General features: G+C 47.6%; 1 protein-coding gene across 4 annotated transcripts in view; it reads left to right on the plus strand.

The window, feature by feature from the left end:
• Positions 1-12,647, plus strand: part of ETV6 (ETS variant transcription factor 6) — a 235,683-nt gene extending 223,036 nt beyond the window's left edge. For all 4 annotated transcript variants that reach the window (XM_087855641.1, XM_045781500.2, XM_045781501.2 and 1 more), the window contains 3 exons: positions 2,142-2,284; positions 4,193-4,293; positions 8,404-12,647. In XM_087855641.1, the coding sequence (XP_087711767.1) occupies positions 2,142-2,284; positions 4,193-4,293; positions 8,404-8,509 (350 nt within the window). In that variant the 3' untranslated portion in view covers positions 8,510-12,647. The remainder of the gene's footprint in view (positions 1-2,141; positions 2,285-4,192; positions 4,294-8,403) is intronic.
• The last annotated feature ends 6,962 nt before the right edge of the window (positions 12,648-19,609 follow it).

The raw sequence follows: 19,609 nt of genomic DNA on the forward strand, positions 1-19,609 counted from the left end.
TAGTAAAAATGTCGTGAGACAAGGAGGTGGCAGGAGGATTAAGACACGTCGCCTCACTGCTTTGCGTAGCAACTAGAGTCGTCCTATGACAAGTGCCTTAAAAATGAGCTAGATTCCTCTCAGCCTGCAATAGTGTGACACTGACTTCTCCAGGTGCTTTATGGTGCGAGGATTGGGTCCCCCTGCTCTCCAGAATGGGGTTCAGCTCCCAGAGTATGCGGTGTTTTTGCTTCAAGAAGAGCGTGGTTTGTCCTGTCCTCAAACACAGTAATTCACACATCCCATTAATGTTTGGACACAGATAATTGGGGGCGGGGAGGAGGGGCCGGGAAGGCTACCATAAGAGAAGATTTATGGTCGCGTTAAGTTTCATGTTAGTTTCTTGAAAGACAAAGCCTCTTATAGAAAATACTACATTTCCTTTTGCCCTTCAGAGGAAAGGCTGAACAGAGCGAAACCTTGCTCCAGGAAGCCTTAAAATTGTACAAATATCTACCTATTAACCAATGTCTCTGAGAACAGACATCACCTCAGAAAGAGCGGTGCAGAGCCTGGACTCCTACAGGTGTCACTCCCGAGCTGTGCCCTTGGAGTAAATTACCAAGCCCTCTAAGGCCCAGCTTCCTCATCCATAAAATAGGATAGCGACAGCACCTGCCTCTCGAGGGGTCACCGGGGTCAAGTGCAGCCATCCTTGTGGAATACAAGCACAGTGCCTGCTCATAGCACCCAATACATGGCGTTGTTATTTTCATGACTTTTCCCTTCGCTTGCACCATCACAAATACGGTAATCCTGTAAAGGACATGTTATTCCTGTTTCCCATATGAGGAAACCACCTCAGGGAGATTTAAGAAACTTGCCCAAGGTGACCTGACTCAATTCCCCTTGTAAAGAGACTCCCGAGAAGGGTGTGTTTCATTCCCTGGGAGGTGACCGTGTTGACTCTAAAATATTCCAGGTCTCAGACACTCCCCTCCAGGTGTGCCAGGCCTCACCCAACAGAAGGAAGTCAGCACGGTGTCGTGCAGGAGACCCGGAATTCAAACCCCAGCCACCTGGGGCCTCCGAGGATTAGAAAGGATTCAAGGAAAGTGCTGAGCACACACACAGAATTCAGTCATCAACCTTCACTACCAGTCCTGGCTAGGGCCTGCCGAGGCTCCCAGAATCAACGAACCCCTGGAAATCAGAGCCGCTTATTCTCATCTGGAGGCCGGTCCAGAAAGCACACCTAGATAGGACATGTCTGCCTCCATCCACCTATCCACAGGTGCCAGAGGGCAAACCGCATACCATTTCGGCACATCCAGAAAACACTAGGACAAAGGAGAAGCGTGCAGTCTGTGTCTTCTCTTTTAATATGCCGACCCTCAGCCTAGCACAGTGCCTGGCCTGTATTAACTCAATAAATATTTGTGGCCTGACCAAGTGACTGAACATCAGTCCTCCAAATGGGAAAAGTGATTTTTTTGTCTTGGGTTCCTTTCTACCCTGATTTCATTGTAAGAAAACAACGTTAAAGAACTCCAGAATAGGCCGTAATGAGAAAATATCTGTCCTCTTTTGAAAACCATGCTAACCACAGCTCCCAGTCATAGCAAACCAGAGTTTTCTTTCCCACAGCCTTTCACATATCACACTTCTTTTTGTACCACGTGGTAGCCTGCCCCGATCTTCTCGTCTTTGTCCATTTAGCCTCCAACCCCAGAGTAATCTTGTCACGCCACCAACTAGACCATGCTGCTTGCCTGGAACCCTGGGGCTCTCTACTCGCCCTTTGACCTTGCCTAGTGTTACCCCTCTTTTGGCTTGCTGTCTTTCATATGAGCTCTGCTCAAGTTCAGTTCATTGGTCATGACCTTGGACAAGCTGCTTCCTCTTCCAGATCGTCACGTCCCCATCTGTGGTTGGGAGGCAGATGGCCAGGATGGTCTCCGAGGCCTCCAGAGGTCAAAGGTCGCCTTTCTCCAGCACCATCTGCCAGGTCTCTCTGGGCCCTGGTCTCCTCACTGTGAAATAAGAAAGACCGTCAATCCGCGGGAGGCAGAAGTGATTACTTGATTATTTTCTAATTCTTGTTCTTAGTGTCTCAACAAGAAACCTACTCAAAAGTGTCTTCTTGCCCTTTTCCTCTGTAGACTGTAGACTGCTTTGGGATTACGTCTATCAGTTGCTTTCTGACAGCCGGTACGAAAACTTCATCCGATGGGAGGACAAAGAATCCAAAATATTCCGGATAGTGGATCCCAATGGACTGGCTCGACTGTGGGGAAACCATAAGGTAAAAGGGTACCAGCTATTTACTCTGCTGACTAGTGCCAAAATAAAGCCTTTATCTTCCGGGTGGGAGGATAATTGCCTGGCTTCTGCCTCCTCAGTGTGCCCCTCATTATTTAGTTTATTCCTCACGGGGCGAACAATTAGACAGTTGCAAATGGAAGGAAATAATTAAAGATGCCACTTTCCATTTGTTACTTATGCCAGGGGCCAGTTAACTTCACACCCCCTGGGTCTGTTAGGGCCGCGTTGGGAGCAGCCCTGCATCCCATCCCCTCGAGCCGGCCCTGCCGCCCCTCTGTCACCAGGAACAGGGGAACAGGGAAGCTCCACGGGGCTCTGGGACTCACAAGGCGTGGGGAAGGGTCGCTTCTGTTCTGCTCGGTTAGAAACTCCCATGTCTGCAAAAGCCCCATTCTCCATGGAGGTGCTTACCCTCCAGTCTGCAACATCCCCTTGAAAAGCAGACAGGCCGGAACTGTTTGCCCCACACTTTTCCACGCTGCAAAGAGGGACTGGAATTTAAAAGATGCAATCTTTTATAGTTAGGAAAACTGTCAACGTGCGTGGATGTAAAAACTGGGTAAAACACCCTAAGTGTCCACTGTGGATGACTGGATGATGCAACAATGGTGTATACATACCATGGAGTATTACTCAGCCTTAAAAAGGCAAGAAATCCTGTGACAGGCTACAAAATGGAGGAATCTTGAGGTCATTACGTTAAGTGAAATAAGCCAGTCACAGAAAGACAAACATTGCCTGCTTCCATTCATAGGAAGTGTCAAAAATGGACAAATTCATCCAACCAAAGAGTGGAATGGTGTTGCTGTTGCCAGGGGTGGGGGAGAGGGGGGAAGGAGGGAGTACAAATCAATGGCCATAAAGTTTCCATTAAGCAAGATGGGTAAGTTCTAGAGATCTGCTCTATAACCTTGTACCTAGTTACCACGACTGTAGGACGCACTTAACAGTTTGTCAAGAGCTGGATGTCATGTTAAGTGTTCTTACCACAGGAGAGGAAAAGAAAATAGAGACACAGAGCAAAGAGTTGCCCCCCCCCTCAAAAAAATATTTAAGTAAATACATCTGTATCCGTACTCGAAATAAAACAAATGAGTCACCAACGTCCAGGCCTGAGCACAGGCCGGTAGATGTGGGACAAAGCAGGCAAGACACCCGGGAGGCACACCACCAGGGGAACCGAGTGAGAGGGGCCAGAGGCTGGTTGGCAGCCTGAGTCCCCGCCGGCCGGCCGGCCCCAGGCCACGTTGAGGAAGACCTGATGTAGGCCATGACCAAATACGGCAAGGCCCTGCTGACAGACTCCTCAGTGTGTGAGTCACCGAGAAAAATCCCGCCGTGGCGTCCGACTGTGCCCTAGCCCCCGGGGCTCAGAACCACTGTATTCTTCCTTCCAGAACAGGAATTTAAACAACAACAAAAAATCTCTTCCTTAAAATGACAAACCAGAAACAAGTTGGAGAAAGGTCACTGCCACAAAAAAAAAAAAAAAAAAGAAAGAAAAGAAAAAAGGAATTCTCTGTGGGTCAGAAGGTGAAGGCTGGCCCACAGATAGGGGGACCCTGCAGGAAACTGAGCAGAGCAGAGCTTGGTCTTGGGAAAGGAAACAAGGGAGGTTGCCGCGGGATACGCTTTCTTAGCCGCAGCGCCAGGGCTTCTGACAAAAGGTGATTCACCTTCGGACACATCTTGGTGGCGTGTGGGGAAGCAGAGGGGGTGGGCACCCGGGGGGCCGGGGAGGGGCCGGTGAGCGGGGAGCTTTCCCCAACCGGCAGGGCCTGCCAGCAGCTGACGAGCTTTTATTTGAAGAGCTCCCCAGCGTCTTTTCGGAGGTTGATTTCACTGTGTCTTTGTGCTTTTTTTCTCTCTTCCTCCTTTGAACAAACAGAACAGAACAAACATGACCTATGAGAAAATGTCCAGAGCCCTGCGCCATTACTACAAACTAAACATTATCAGGAAGGAGCCAGGACAAAGGCTTTTGTTCAGGTAGCACTTCCTTTTTCTCCTTTCCTTCTTTTGGGAGGATATTGTTTTCTTTAAATAAGAGGGAAGAGGGAGACTGTTAAGATCTCTACCTGCCTGTGTGACACTCAAAGCCATCAGGGCTACAAATTGGATACCGGATGCTGGGTGGTTAGCGTGTTAGAAGGAAAAAAAAAAATTTTTTTTTTTTTTTTTTACTTATGTCTGTCCTAGAGGAAAGCCAAAACTAAGTAAACACAATCTGAGTCACCTTCAAAATAACGCAGTGATCAAATAGTATTACCTGGCGTTAACACGCAGTGTAGTAAAAAGGAACAACAACGAAGTAACATGGTCGAAGTATTAAATGGAGGCTTCCAGGTTCCCAACTCTGTCAGCCAGGTCCTGAACCAGTGTTTGTCAGACTGTAGGTCATGACCCACTTGTGAATCAAGAAATAGATTTAATGAGTCAGTCACAACTGTTTTTTTTTTAATGACATAGAACCGAATTGGATAGAATAGAGATGAAAATATCAGACTGGGGGGCGCCTGGGTAGCGCAGTCGTTAAAGCGTCTGCCTTCGGCTCAGGGCGTGATCCCGGCGTTCCGGGATCGAGTCCCACATCGGGCTCCTCCGCTGGGAGCCTGCTTCTTCCTCTCTCACTCGCCTGCTGTGTTCCCTCTCTCGCTGGCTGTCTCTCTGTCACATAAATAAATAAAATCTTTAAAAAAAAAAAAGAAAATATCAGACTGTATCACGTGAAATAAGAGTCCCTAATGATTCATGAAAATTGGGGGGGTGTATGTGTGTTGTACGTGCTGAGTCATGATATAAAATGTATTTTTCACGATGCATTATAATCAGAAGAGTCTGAAAGCTGCTGCAGTAGACATTCCTCTTTCCAGACTTCCTCACAGCTAATGAGTTCCAACCATTTAACCTACCACATAGATTGTGATTCCAAGTACTATGCAAGAGAGGAGAAAGAATTAGAAGAGGAAGAAGAAGGGATCTAAAGGACCAATCAGGAGAGGTAGAAGTGGTGGTAATTGACACTGGTGGTAATGGCCATGGGGAGACCCAATAAAGGCTGGGAGAAGGTGGGGTCAACACACATGACGTTAGGTTATGCGTTTGGCAGGTGGGACAGAAATGAGTTTCGGATGGGGCTAGAGAGATGGATTTGGAATTATCTACACACAGGTAGAAAGTGACACTTGGTACGAGTAGATGAGCTTGCTGGGGTAGACTGGAAAAAGCAGAGAACCTGGATGTTAGCAGCAGGAGCTACGATAACTTAGGAAGAGGGGAAACAATGGAGATCTTCAACAACAACAGAAAAGGCTGTTCAAGAGTTGGAAACAGAATGAATGAAGTAAAAAAAAATAATAATCCTCCTTTCTCTGGCTCTGCTGATGCTTCCCCTTCATCCTTCACCCTAAACTTGGTCCTCGGCGCCTACCATTCCTGGATGAAATGATCCCATTACATAGCTTCAGTTATCACCTTAATGGTTAGACTCTGTACCCAGCTCTAAAATCCTCCTGAAATTCCACATCTCAGTTTCCAAGAGCTTTTCATAGTACATGTCCACCGAAATACCACCTTGATATCTCAGACATGAAATGTTCAAGACAGACCTTTGCATACTAGAAACCTCCCCTCCCCCCATGCAGAATTCTTGTTACTCATCAGTGGCGTCACCGTTGTTCTAAGTGACCAACCTTGACATTGGAGTTATCAGTGACTCTTCCATATCCAGGTTAGTCATTGTGCTGGATCGTCCTTGGCTCTTCTGTACCATTTCCACTGCATTCTATGTTGTTGGGGCTGGAAGCCTGGAAACCACAATTCCCGAGATTTCTTACCAGCAGGTTCCAGGTCGGAGTTTACCAATGACAAGCACTTTCATGAGAATTTGGAAGATGTAAGAAAGGCAAAAGCATTATTATTGCTTCCCTGTCTAGACGTTATGATTTACCCCTAGATTAATTCATAATCCTTTCTACCTCTGGTCCACTCTCCTGCCTTCCAAATTCATCACGCACCCTGCCAGCTGCCCTACAACACTAATAGGAGTCCCTGTGCCAGAAACCTATATCCCTTTCACTTTTGCTTTTCTTAATATATATGCCCTTGTGACACCTGGGTGGCTCAGTCGGTTAAGCGTCTGCCTTCGGCTCAAGTCATGAACCCAGGATCCGGGGATCAAGTCTCACACCAGGCTCCTTGCTCAGCAGGGAGCCTGCTTCTCCCTCTGCCTACCACTGCCCCTGTTTATGTGCTCTCTCTCTCTCTTTCTCTCTGACAAATAAATAAAATCTTTAAAAAAAAAAAAATCTCCCTACCTATCTATCTATCTGCATGCCCTCTAGGTCCATCTCAGGTGTCCTGCCCTTCATGAGGCCTTCTTCAACTGCTCAAACACACACAGATATCTTCCTCCATCATCTCTTGGATTCCCTTGGCCCTAAACCGCCTCATGATTTGCATTTACGATAGTTGTATATGTGAAGTCCTTCTCCCCACAACTAGGTCATAAGATTCTAGAAGGGAGAGGATTATATTTTCTATAATTCTGTTCTATACCTTATGGAGGCTTTCAGTAAATTTATTTTGACATACCGATATGGACTATCAGAAGCTTATTATGGAAAAGTAGTCAAGAGAAGAAAGGGGTAGTTTGCAGTACCAAATATAGCATATGTGTGGATTTGGCCTCCGGAGGTTGTTAGTGACTTTAGATGGTGGGGAGAAGTTTTAGTTAGGGGATGAAAGGAGAAGATTGACTGCAGCCTTGACAAATCATACTGCTTGACAAGTTCAGCAATAAAGGGCAAAATAGAGAAGCAGAAGTAGTTGGAAAGTTCGTAGGCTTCCAAGAGTGATTTTCGACAATATAAAAAGACAGAATAGCACTATTAGTGAGGAGAGTTGGTCATTTTTGAGGAAATGAGTGTTGGAAGCCTGACTTGCCACAAAATGAAGACTTCTTGGTATAAAACCCAGCGTGTAATCAAGCAAAGTGTTAAATTGTGGGTACTCTTTACAGGACTTGTAGGTATTGAGAGAAGGGAGATTTCAGTAGGGACCGGCGCTATTACATGGCTCTTTGATGAGGCAGAGCTCAGAGAAAGGAGTAGAGAGAGAAGGCCAGATAAGGTTTGGAGGAAGGCTTGAGCCGTGATTGGTATAAAAAAAAAGGCTGGCCGGGCTAGAGTAAAGGGTTCATGCTTATAAACAGTGGGGGCCCAGAGTTTCCTGGGTGGAAATGACCAAGAGGCCAGGTGGGCCAGCTGAAGAGTGTATCCTTGGCGTTATCTGATAAGTGCTCATCACAGGCTTTTGAACATGGAGTGACAGGAGAAAGAGCCTGTTTGCAGACAGTTCATGTGGTGCAGGGCAGAGGGCCTGGGAAGGGAAAGGTGTGCAGGCCCGAGTGGTGCTGTCGGGGGGCGCTCCCACGGTGAGGCGGCAGTGTCTGCACCCAGCCCACCTTCCTGAACCAGGGAGGTCATGGTCGCAACGAGTCACTGATGTTACTTCCACCGAGAAGATAAGTCTTGCCGTTTGCGCCCAGCTGCAGGGAAGCTAGACTAATGGGGGTTCATTTCTAACATGTAGCGTGGATCAGTGATAACACTGAAAAGGATTTTTCTTTTTGCCTTTCTGATTTCCAACAGCACCACTAACTTGCCCTGTTAGGAAAATTTTCCATTTGACGTTTAATTGTATCCTTTGAGTTAAATTCAAGTTTTGCATACCATTCCCCGGGCTCACGGTCTGGGATGGAAACGGATCTACAACTCTCAGAGGTCACTGGAAAATCTCTCTAAAAATAAGAAACACGGATCAGTGAGCTGTACCAGGGTTCCCTCGTATGGCCGTGCACGAGGCACTGCACAGCTCCAAGGGGGGCTGTCTTCTAGACTCTCTTTATAGTTCTTTTTGCCATTTTTCAGGCTGTCAGAGAAAGGGCACCTCTTTCCAGTAAGTTAGCATTAGTGGCCGGGTTCAGTAGCTCTCCAGCTATTTGAGGTGATGGGGCCTCTGCTTTGAGTTGAGAGTTCAGGGTGGGGACAAACTTGAGGAAAATGTAATCTCTGGACTCCCCCATCTCCTCTTCCAAAGGTTTATGAAAACCCCAGATGAAATCATGAGTGGCCGAACGGACCGTCTGGAGCACCTTGAGTCCCAGGAGCTGGATGAACAAATGTACCAAGAAGACGAGTGCTGAGGGAACCAAGCCCCGGCCTCAGCGGGGGGCCGGCAGCGGGGGGGCTCCCCTGCCCAGCAGGGCCCTGGAGGCGTGGCCAGCAGGCCGGCTGAGAGCTGAACCGGAAGAGACCGGGAAGTGGGAGTGACACTTGTCTCGCGTAGCAGGAGGGCCCCCAGAGCACCTTAGACAAACCACCCAGCGAAGGCGGGGCTGGAATTCTGGCCGAGGGCTCGAGCCTGGGACTCCTGGTTCCGTTTCCTCCTTACGTGGAACCTCTCCATCTGTAATTCCTCACCTCACCCGTCCACCTATTGTTAGTTTCATGGTGTTTTCGGTTTTTTGTTTGTTTGTTTTTTAAAGACCATGCGGTTTGACTTTTCATCATTCATACAGGGGAAGACATCTGAGGTTGTTTTCCTATGGAAATATATATCTATTATATATATCTATTTTTTGCAAATCTCACAAAGTGCGGCAAGCCCAGCTGGTCAGGAAAGAGAACACTTGCAAAGGGTTTCAGGTTCCTCTTTATCCTGCCACGTGGATCAGGTTTGTGCCTGTTGCTGTTGGGTCTTGGCTGGAAAAAAAAAAAAAAAGAAAAAAAAAAAAGATGCTTTTAAAAAAGATAAAATGAAAAGGAGAGCTCTTTTTCTCCCTCTCGCTCTTTCCTTCCCTGCCTCCTGTCTGTCCTCCCTCCCCGCCCGCTGTCGAGCTTCACATGCCTTTTAGCAGAGTTGAGCCTCCTGGAGAGTGTTGAGCGTTGGTGACGCTGGGTCGGCTTCAGTGGTCTGGGTGCTTTGCAGACGGCACCGCGAGATCAGACCCACATCCCGGCATCTGGCTACCCATGGGAGGGAGGCCCCAAACCTCACAGGTGCTGCAGTCCTCCAGAAAGAGAAATGCCAGTCCAGCGGGCTGCCGCCCCCCCCACCCCGCCCCAGGGGTGGCTGTGAGAACCCCAGGACATGGTGGTTTCACGGGACGGAGGATTAAGGACAGAAGGCGATCTGCATCATTCAGAAGGCCCCAGCATCATGGGAGTAGCGTGCAAGTTCCACAAGGTGAAAAATACAAGAAGACCCCCAGGGCCTGATGGTCAGAAACTTGGTGGAAAATGTGCTGCAGGGGGGAGATGTGCTTCCGGCGCAGGGGATTGAGGCTAGTGAGGGGGAAGGTCTTCTTCGCTCCATCCCGAGGCCATCTTGTGGTCAGTTTCACGCCCTCGCCTGGTTGTTGTTGTTGGTTTTGTTGTTTTTTTCCATTCCTAGCCTTTTTTTTTTTTTTTTTTTAAGTTTCCTGGTCCCCACAGGACACAGGGCATTTGAGAGGGGAGGAACCTGGAGTACACAGTCACTTGCTCCTGGTGTTTGCCAAGCCAGGGCAGACAAGAAACTCCTCAGATTCATTACCTTTTTCTTCTCTTCTTCTTTCATAGCTATGTGTCAGAACAGACCTGTTTGTGGCTCTTTTTCACCTCAACATAAGATCCATAGTATCTTGTAAAACGAGGGAAGTGCCACCTCTTAGTACTTTTGACGATAACAGATATTTTTAGAAAGCTGTTTTAGGGTTGTTTTTTTTTTTTCGTCTTCTAGCCACCGGAATTGACTCTCCCAGTACAGGTTCAGAATCCAATATTAGGAGGACAGTCTTTTTTAATCCAAAAGATTAGACCTGCCTTACAAAGTACCCCGTCCTCGTTCCTCTGTTTCCTCTACTCACTCGGGTGAGCACCTCACAGCTGCCAGGTCTGTGTATATGCCGTCAGCGGACTTCACGGGGAAGCTGCCAGAGCCCCGGGTATCTCTTCAAGCCACTTCCAACTGCATCAGGCAGGTGGGGGTTGGAGGAACACAGACAGGAGGAATTCTCCCCCAGCCTTACTGACAAGGACACCAGCCGGGGGGGAGGGAAGGACAGATTGACTGTGGGTCAAGGACACTGGAATTGGGGAGCCCTTCAAAGCTCTTAAGTTGGGTTCTGTTCCTGCCTCTTAGCAGACTGCAGAGAGACACATGGATTTGGCCAGCCTTCTGTGCTGTCACAGGCTCCCCCAACTCTACCTTCCAGAAGGTGGGGCTTGTGATCAGGTCAGGGAGCTGCCGTGTGAGGCTGAAGGGTCCATTGATGAAGGAAGGGTTTGGTCTCAGTCTGCTTGAGTGGTGGTGAAATTCAGCTGGAGCCCAGCATGCTACAGGTACCTTGTAAGAGCGGTCAACAGCACTCAGTGATCCATTCTCCAGCCTCTAAGATGACTGATGTTGGATCACTACTGGAGATCTTAAGCCAAGTACCTGGTGTGTTGTGAAAGCTGTTGAGTTTTAGGGCTGGAGAGAACGGGTGGATTTTTACTGAAGCCCTTTGTGTGACTATGAAATCAGAGACAAGGCATGATGTGACTCTTCCCTAAGATTAGAACATCTCATTCTGTTCACTGTACCCAGATAGAAGGGCTCAGGCTCTTAGTGTTCAAAGAATATTACAGTTGAATTAGGGAGGGAAATTCCCTTCGGCCCCAAGGATTTCTGTATTTAAAGCAATACCCTATAAGAATAAGTAAGACAGGATGACACCTTCAGCCACTTGAAGAATAGAAGTGCTAATTCCAATGTGATCTTTATTTCCCACCCAGATATTACCAATAAGAATTTTCTGTTGATTCCCTTAAAGGCAAAAGTCCTTCTCATTTATTCTTTGAGCTAACACCTGGGCAGTGCTGACACCAGGGATACAGTGTTTACACACTGCAGACCCCAAAGATCCCAGCTTCAGTTCAGCAAACTTGGCTGAAGCACCTGCTGGACACTGAGGGATTCAGAGAGGAATCGGGCACAGCCCCTGCCCTCTGAGAGTGTCTGCTAAACCTGTCGACTCTATCCAGGATGAAATTCCTTACTTCAACACTAAGTGCTGGGGAGGGAGGGCACGTTCACCTGGGACCACATTAAAAGCATGTCTGTGATCTGAATAGTTGACCTTTCCCCGCTGATGTCACAGGATGCCTTGGTGTAGATCAGAAATCGGGAAAGGAGAATGCAGAAGAGCCCTTCGGAGTGGGGAGAGCTTCCTTCAGCTGTGTCTGGGGGTGTCGCTCTCGCTAGTATCTCCAGCTAGAAATCCTCTAGCACCTTCTCTTGCCTGCATCTTGGGTTCACCACGTTGCCTCCTCTCCATCAGAGGAAAGCAGTGGCAATTGGCTGGAGTGGCCATGTGGCAGGAACATTCTCTCTTTTTTGTCCCAAGGCAACTTGGTCTCTTGCCTAAGGCAGCGTCACCAATGTCCTGATTCCTTTCTTTCTTTCTTCCCTTTTTTTTTTTTTTTTGAGGGGGACATCCCCACAGAAAAAGAGGAATAACAGACTGATGGATTTCCTCCTCTCAACAGTGTGTTTGGAACCCTCTGAGCCAGGGTCTTTGTACGCTGATATCTTGCCCAAATAAGAATGTAGCTTTAGCTAAAACTTCGATGGCTATGACAGGATTCACCTAAATGACTAAGTAACCACTGTTTCCACCTTTCACTGTCTAAGCTCCAACTCTGAATACATTTTTGAAGCGTTCACTGCCTTCTGCAGAGGGGAGACCTGAGTGTGCAGGAGGTAGGATGATGCCCTGGGAGCAGACAGCATGCCAGGGACAGAACGAGGAGTGGAATCCAGCCAAGCCATACCCCCATTTGACCCATTCCCACCCAGCAAGCTGAAGATAAAAGATTTGGGGAAATACCCAAAGAACAAAGGGCAGGTTTTTTGCCCTAGCATTCGGTGCTAGTTTTCATCCCTCAGCCTACTCCTCTTCTGAGCAGAGAATTCTGGAAGGAAGGCAGTGATCTAAGGAAGCCACGGGGGGAGGGAGGTGACAATAATCCCTGCCTGTCTAAAAACCACAGAAGACTAACCTGATACTCTTTTGGCCCCATCTGCATCAACACTAAACAACTACAAACTCCCCGAATCTTTCACACACGCCAAGTGAACATTCTCGAAGATTTCTCTTTGTGACTGCAACCACCTGCAAACCAGAACGAATCTAGAATTTCTTTTTCTTTTTTTCTTTTTGTTTAATTTCTAATCTCTTGTTGTTTATGAGGTGTGGGGTTTATAAGGGACTGAATCAAATGAATGTAACAAAAAAGAAAAAAAAAACAAAAAACAAATGCCTTTTCTCAGGGCCAGTGAGTTGCAAATAATTTTTAAAGAAAAGCCTATAATTGCATCATCTCAATAAATTTTTTATAAAAAAAAAAAAAAGGACCAAGTCTCTGTTTTTAATAGTATGAAATGGAGTCATACAGGCAAGGTACGCCAGTGAGGCAAATCCTGTCTCCACTCAATTACAGTACAAAGCGTGGTCCTGGTTTTTCACTGGCAGGCAGCCTCTGCCACACAGCTGTCTGCAGGGAGTCTTGAGACAAGTGGCACCAGAAGGGTCCGAGAGTTCAAAGCTGAGCATCTGCCACAGGTGGAGAAATTGGCCGGAAGGAACCCCGACCAGAGATGCTTGGGTCCCGTGCTGTGCCAAAGATTGATCAGCTCCCTGAGGATGGAGGTGATTCCAACGTCCTCCCACAACAGAACTGCTCCTTAATTCTGCCAAAGTCATGGATGTGAGCCTGTAGGTGAGGCCGGGCCCAGGGCTACACAAGGGACCGTAATGACCTGGAAGGTCATCACCCAGCTCAGAGCCCACGCCCATGCTCAGAATGTCTCAGCGACACTGGCCAGCCCCCTGCCAACCGGTAGGCACTTCTGATTTCCATATCAAATCTCTGTCTGCCATCAGAGGTGGGTAGAGCTAAAAGAATGGAAAATGAAGTAAATGAGATTGCTTGTTAGCAACTCAGATGTAGGTTTGGGAAGCAGACATTGGACAGCCATCAGACTCTTTCTGTATCTAAGTTGTCCTGCGTACCCTGTCTTCCGAGACTACAGATTGCTGGTATGTGGCCCTATATTCTGTATCATCGGAGCGCAGTATCAATGAGTAGGGGTCTATATCTTTCCTGAGGTGCTAATAATGCATCTGAAGCTACTATTTTTATAACAGCATTAGCATCCCCTGGGAATTGCTAGAAATGCAGATTATCAGTTCCTATCTCAAAAACTGAATCAAAAACTTTGGTCAGGGAGGGGAGGGCTTAGCAATTTTCTAACAAGCGCTCCAGGTGATTCTGTTGCATGCTAAAGTTTGGGAACCACTGCTAGCATCCTTTGTTCATCTTGGTAGAAAGAAGACTGTGGCCTTCTAAACCGTAAGTGCACAGAGTAATTGATGACAACCAGTCTGCACTACCAGTACTTACACACGGCAATGCTGTATTTTTCCTAAGACTAAATATGCTATGGAATGATGCTAAGTGGACAAAGAACCACACGTCAAAGTCGTCTTCTTGCTTCCTCCAAATCTGTCTGCTGCAAAGATGAGCTGTTTTAAAGGGTAGCTCTAGCAGCTGACCTGCCCTTTGCAAATTAGAGCACAACTCCTTTTTCACTTATGTCCCCTTCTCTGCCTAATCAACTTAACCCATAAGGAAAAATAAAACGATCATTCCCATCTACTCACTGACTGTGTGTGTCTGGAGTTAGTAAGCAGAGCCCAGATAACCACTTAGCCAGGGTACCGGCAGGGGAGCCACTGGACTTGACCTTCTCCAACCTGAGAAGTGCTCGTGGGTCACCAGGATCTTGGTAAAAAGCAGATTCTGCCAGTAATATCTACATCTTGGGAATTATGAGCACATCTGCTCCTCTACCCTACTCTCGGAGTGAGGCTTGAAATTTGGCATTTCTATCAAGCCCCACCCAATCCCACCAGTGACCCTGATACCTGCTTGTGCTCAGACCACACTTTGAGTAGCAAGACACCGATTCTCACCCATCGAGCCTTGAAATTCTGTCCCTGAAGCAAAATCGGACTAGCCTCTCTCTTTGGTGTGTATTCCTTTGCCAAGTCCTCCCTAGAAAAGTCCCTGGGGCCAATCTGCTCTGCAAGAAGTTTGCTTGTTCTCTGGGACAGCAACGAGACTGAACACCATGATTAAAAGCCTCTTCACCAAGTGAAGGGGCAGCTATTCGTGTACTAGACCTTAACACGGGCGCTCCTAACCCAACACCTCACGGCCACCGTGCTCGTGGCGAGGAATGGGAATTCCTGGCCTCACTGCCTCTCTTCGAGCCTCTAGAAAGACCAGTCATGCTCATTGTAAGCAGACAGAAAGCTGATGATGACATTCTCGTCATTCCAAAAGACAGTGGGCTATACGGGCAGACGTTCCAGCCAAACTGCCCAAGATGTTGACCTTAAAAGCCGACAGTCTGGGGCATCATCCTCACTGTCGGGATTTACAGGTTCATTTTTTTTTAACTTAAGAACCAGAGTCTTGGTCACAAGATCCCATATCAGACCACGTGAGTTGACCTTGGCTTCCTCCAATCGCTCTGGTAGCCCTACGCACTCTGTCCTTGGTGTTTCAACTGCGAGTGCTTCCGCCAAAGCAATGAAACGCCCTCCGGCAGCGGAGTGCTCCTGCGCCCCTGTCCCCAGCTCAGGCTGTCAGAGGGGAGGAGAGTGTCGCAGGCAATTCCATCCGGCCGGCCCCTTGCTTGGCACCTGGCACAGTGTGCATCTTACTAAGTGAATGAGGGAGTGAAGTCAGCAAAAATCTTTGTGACCTTGGGTTAGACAAAGGTTTCTGCAGTATAACCCCCAAAACACAACCCATAAAAGAAAAAAAATTTTTTGGACAAAGTGAACTTTATCAAAATTAAGATTTGCTCTTCAAAAGATAACCATTAAGAAAATGAAAAGACAAGCTGCAGACTGGGAGAAAAGACAACTCTTTGATGTACAAAATCAGACATTTATCGCAGGCACTGAACATAGTCTCCCATTTATACGTTACCCACGACTGTCTTGGAAGATGGTTCTCTTTCCGCTCATTAGTGGGCAGTGTCAGTCACTCACGTAAAGGACAGAGATGTATTACACGTCTGCTGCAATGAAACCACCTTCAAAGTGCGTTTTAAAATGATTTCTTTTGTGTGTCGTGTTGGCAAAACACTTTTCACCGCTCTGCAGTTCGAATTCCCTCTTCCCTTTCCTTTTTCAGATTTCTGAAGCAGGCGGCCTTTTGGGAGGCGTATTAGAGGGTTTTTAAACTACATAATAAAATAAATCACTCATTCCTAGTAAGCAGCCTTGCGCGCTGACTCGTCTGCTCTCAGAGCTCCGGCCGATTGCAGCTATGGGCAAAGCAACATTGTTAGGCGGGGGGCCTCGGGCTGGGGGAGCAGCTTGCAGTAGCAAGGTGTGACCTGCCTTGTGAGGAGCGAAACTGGCAGCAGAGAGAGGGAGGAGACGGAGGAGACTGTCTACACGGGCTTCAGAGTCTAGCTCTCATTCTGCCTGTTGCATCAGGAGTCCGAGACAGAGAGACCTGAGTTCGCTGGTACCAAGTTTCTGATTTATTCTATTCTGATTTTAGATCCGTTGCAGGCTGGTGCCCAACCCAGGTGGTATGAGAGCGACAGAGCAGAGAGGTTAACCAAATGCAGAGTCAGAACGCCAGGTCCCACCCCACTTCCTCTCACTAGCTGTGTGACCACAGGCAACTTACTTACCCTCTCTGTGTCTCAGTTTCGCCAAGTGTAACACTGGGGTCATGCTGGTAGTAGTCCCTACCTCAGAAGGATGGTGGTGAAGAGTAGATAAGGTATTACAGAGAAAGGGCTTAGAAGAGTGCTTGGTACAAAGTTACCTGCTATTAATTTTACACTTTACTCCGGAGCCACGGAGCCTCGGAGCCACGGAGCCACTTCCCGCTGCCTCGCCCAGAACGGCTCTGTATCAGTTCTACACATCAGGATTCTCCACAAAGCTACCTTCTGAAAAGTTTCCGCTGTTTCTGTTTTATTCTGTTTTGTTGGGACACCAGAGAATGAGTGTAACCCCGTCACTTCACAGAGGAGGGGTCAGAGGCCAGAGCAGGTGAGGGGCCATCTGAGCCCTCGCACACCCCATAGCTGTCTGAGCCAGCCTCCCCCCTCCAGCCCTCCCCCACTTCACCCCCCCCCCCGCCCCCATGTCTGCAGTGGGCCAAGTTCTCAGCCTTGCAGAGCACCTGAGTTCTCAGTGATATTTACTTGTGGCAATGGACTCGACCCAAGGGAAATATTGCCTTGACTCAGGTTTACTGAGAATATTTTGATCTGGTTTTGTTCAGTTCATAGCTTTAGGAAATGTGTAGGTTTCATTCCATTTAAAATTGGTCCGCGAGTTTCCTTGATTTTGTTTTTCTCCCACTTGCTAAGGAAGTCCTGGCTCAGCTCATAGGTGCACAAAACAATGTAATTTGGGTTCAGTTTGGGGACTGGGAAATTAGAGCATTATGTTTCAGGAGAGCTCTGAACATGAGGGGGCCACATCATAAAGCCCTAGAAGTCTGGCTGCTTGTGAGACGCTCCTGGACACCTTGCTCACTGCTAGACTCCTGCTTTTCTATTGGAAAAAGGAAGAATGCACCTGACCAAACGGAGAATCTTCCATGTCCACTCAGAGTTGAATCTTCACATGGAGCCACAGGAGAGGAACAGCAGGCATACTGGGGTCTAGTCCCATTTAATCACTCTCTCAAGCCACTCACTGAAGGGGTGTGGCTCGGTTTCTTACAGAATTCTTGTCCTCACAGAGCCTGGGTGGCTCAATTGGTTGGGCGTCAGACTCTTGGTTTAGGCTCAGGTCGTGATCTCGGGGTCCTGGGATCGAGCCTCATATCAGGGTCACCACTCAGAGGGGAGTGTGTTTCTCCCATTCCCTCTGCTCCTCCCCTCACGTGCTTGCTCTCTCTCTCTCTCTCTCTCTCTCAAATAAATAAATAAAATCTTAAAAAAAAAACAAAAAAAATTATTTTCCTCATAGCACCACTGAAGTGATTCAGGGAAGAAAATGTTTAACAATCCTAGCACATACATGTTAGCTCCCTTTCCTCTTTCGTGCCTGGCAAACCCTCCCCTCAACTCATACACACTACGCATTTCTGTAATTCTGATTCTATTGAATTCCAAGTGGGAAAATCACCCAATGACCACTGCTGAGGCATGTTGACCTTTTGTTTCTAATCAACTGAATTACCACTTGACCTCCTCAAGACACATATGACCCTGAGTCAAGACCTTGACCAAAATAGGGTAGATTACCTTGCAACACCATCTGGGAAGTCAGAACTTCTTTCCTTTGCCAACCTCCCAAAGGAGGAGCCTCCCCCAAGATTAGAAGTCTGTAAGCCATTTCCCTCCCCTAGCTTCTTCCTCCTAGTAAAATTTTGCGCGAGCCATTTGCATCAGCTTGGAGCTGGTTAGTCAAATCAGTAGGTGAATGCAAATTCTCTGTGGAATTTGAAATCTGCTTTGGGCGATTCCGTTTGGAGCTGTTTCCTTTCCTTTCTCTTATAGGTTCCCTATACTGATTCCCACCTGAGGAAAACCTAGAACATGGAACACTCCAGAGATGACTTTATCCCCAAACCAAAGATTTTCTATTGCAAGAGAAATTTTGGTTGTGGTTTAACCTGCTGAGGTGAAATCAGGGTTTTAGACACTCAAAGTTCCCTTGCTAGCAGGTGCTTCATTCTCTCCCCATGCTCCCAGCATTCACCACCACGGCCATCTTCAAATATTGCCTCAGTGCCAATGACGGCAGGGCACCTGGCCACGGGAGAGCCACCCTTGAGGACCACTGAGTCCTTTCCCGTGAAAGCTGTGGACTCAGACTCAAATTTAACATGACCAGGCCATTTGGCTGAGACATTTGCCATGAAGAAGATCCACTTGTTTATGCTTACCTGCAAAGGCTCCTTCCATTTCAGACAGCTAATGTGGCTTAACCGGCCATCAAGCAGGAATGACGCCAAAGTCAAATAATTATACCGTGTCGTGATGTGCTGCTCCTTTAGCCTCCCTCGCTTTATAATTTTGGGTGCCAACCTTTGGATGGGCTCAGACTTGCAGAAGAACATTCCCTACTGGGTTCTTCACAGAAGCCCTGGTTCTGGGAAGGCTGCTTAGGCCACGGTGCAGTTCGAACAGCTCTAGCCCCAGGGCCTTCAGGCCAGTCAACCCCAAATTATTTTGAGACACGCCTGCTTTTTGTTTTTTGAACATATCTTGAAGAAGATCCAGGTGTCCCAGGTGGTATGTAGCTTCTGAGATGGACAGGTAAGCTTCCTCGGGGAAGTAAGATCACGGTGGTCTGGTGAAAAGAACACAGGCTTTGGTATCAGACAGGGGTGGGGTTGGAACCTGGCTCTATCCCCGGCAGTGATGGGACATTAGAAGTGAAACAAAAACAAAAGAGGGGCGCCTGGGTGGCACAGCGGTTAAGCGTCTGCCTTCGACTCAGGGCGTGGTCCCAGCGTTCTGGGATCGAGCCCCACATCAGGCTTCTCCGCAGGAGCCTGCTTCTTCCTCTCCCACTCCCCCTGCTTGTGTTCCCTCTCTCGCTGGCTGTCTCTATCTCTGTCAAACAAATAAATAAAATCTTTTAAAAAAAAAAAAAAGAAAAACAAAAGAAAAAAAAGTAAAAAGAAAAGAAGACTCGGGGCGCCTGGGTGGCACAGCGGTTAAGCGTCTGCCTTCGGCTCAGGGCGTGATCCTGGTGATCCGGGATCGAGCCCCACATCAGGCTCCTCCGCTATGAGCCTGCTTCTTCCTCTCCCACTCCCCCTGCTTGTGTTCCCTCTCTCGCTGGCTGTCTCTCTCTCTGTCGAATAAATAAATAAAATCTTTAAAAAAAAAAAAGAAAAGAAGACTCATCTTCTTTGGGTAGCCATTTCCTTCTCTACCATTCAAGGAAGGGGTTCTTTGAAAAGTAGAGATAATGTATATAAGTGCCTGGCACATTACAAATGTTCGATAAATAGTATATGTTATCATTCAGCTGGGTGGGCCCTTTCTCCAGGAAGTGGATGCATTGGTGGATATGGAATCTTCTGTCTAAAAATCATATTCTCTACTCACCAAATCTTACCTAGCTTCTCTCTTCATAGTTTGTTCTTTTCTCCCTTCATTATTCAAGGAAAAAAAATGAAGAAGCAACTCAAGTGTAGAGGCTGCCTGGATCTGT

The sequence above is a fragment of the Ursus americanus genome, chromosome 25 (assembly GCF_024610735.1).
Source record: "Ursus americanus isolate L20-20 chromosome 25, mUrsAme1.1.p, whole genome shotgun sequence".
Taxonomy (NCBI): Eukaryota; Metazoa; Chordata; class Mammalia; order Carnivora; family Ursidae; genus Ursus; species Ursus americanus.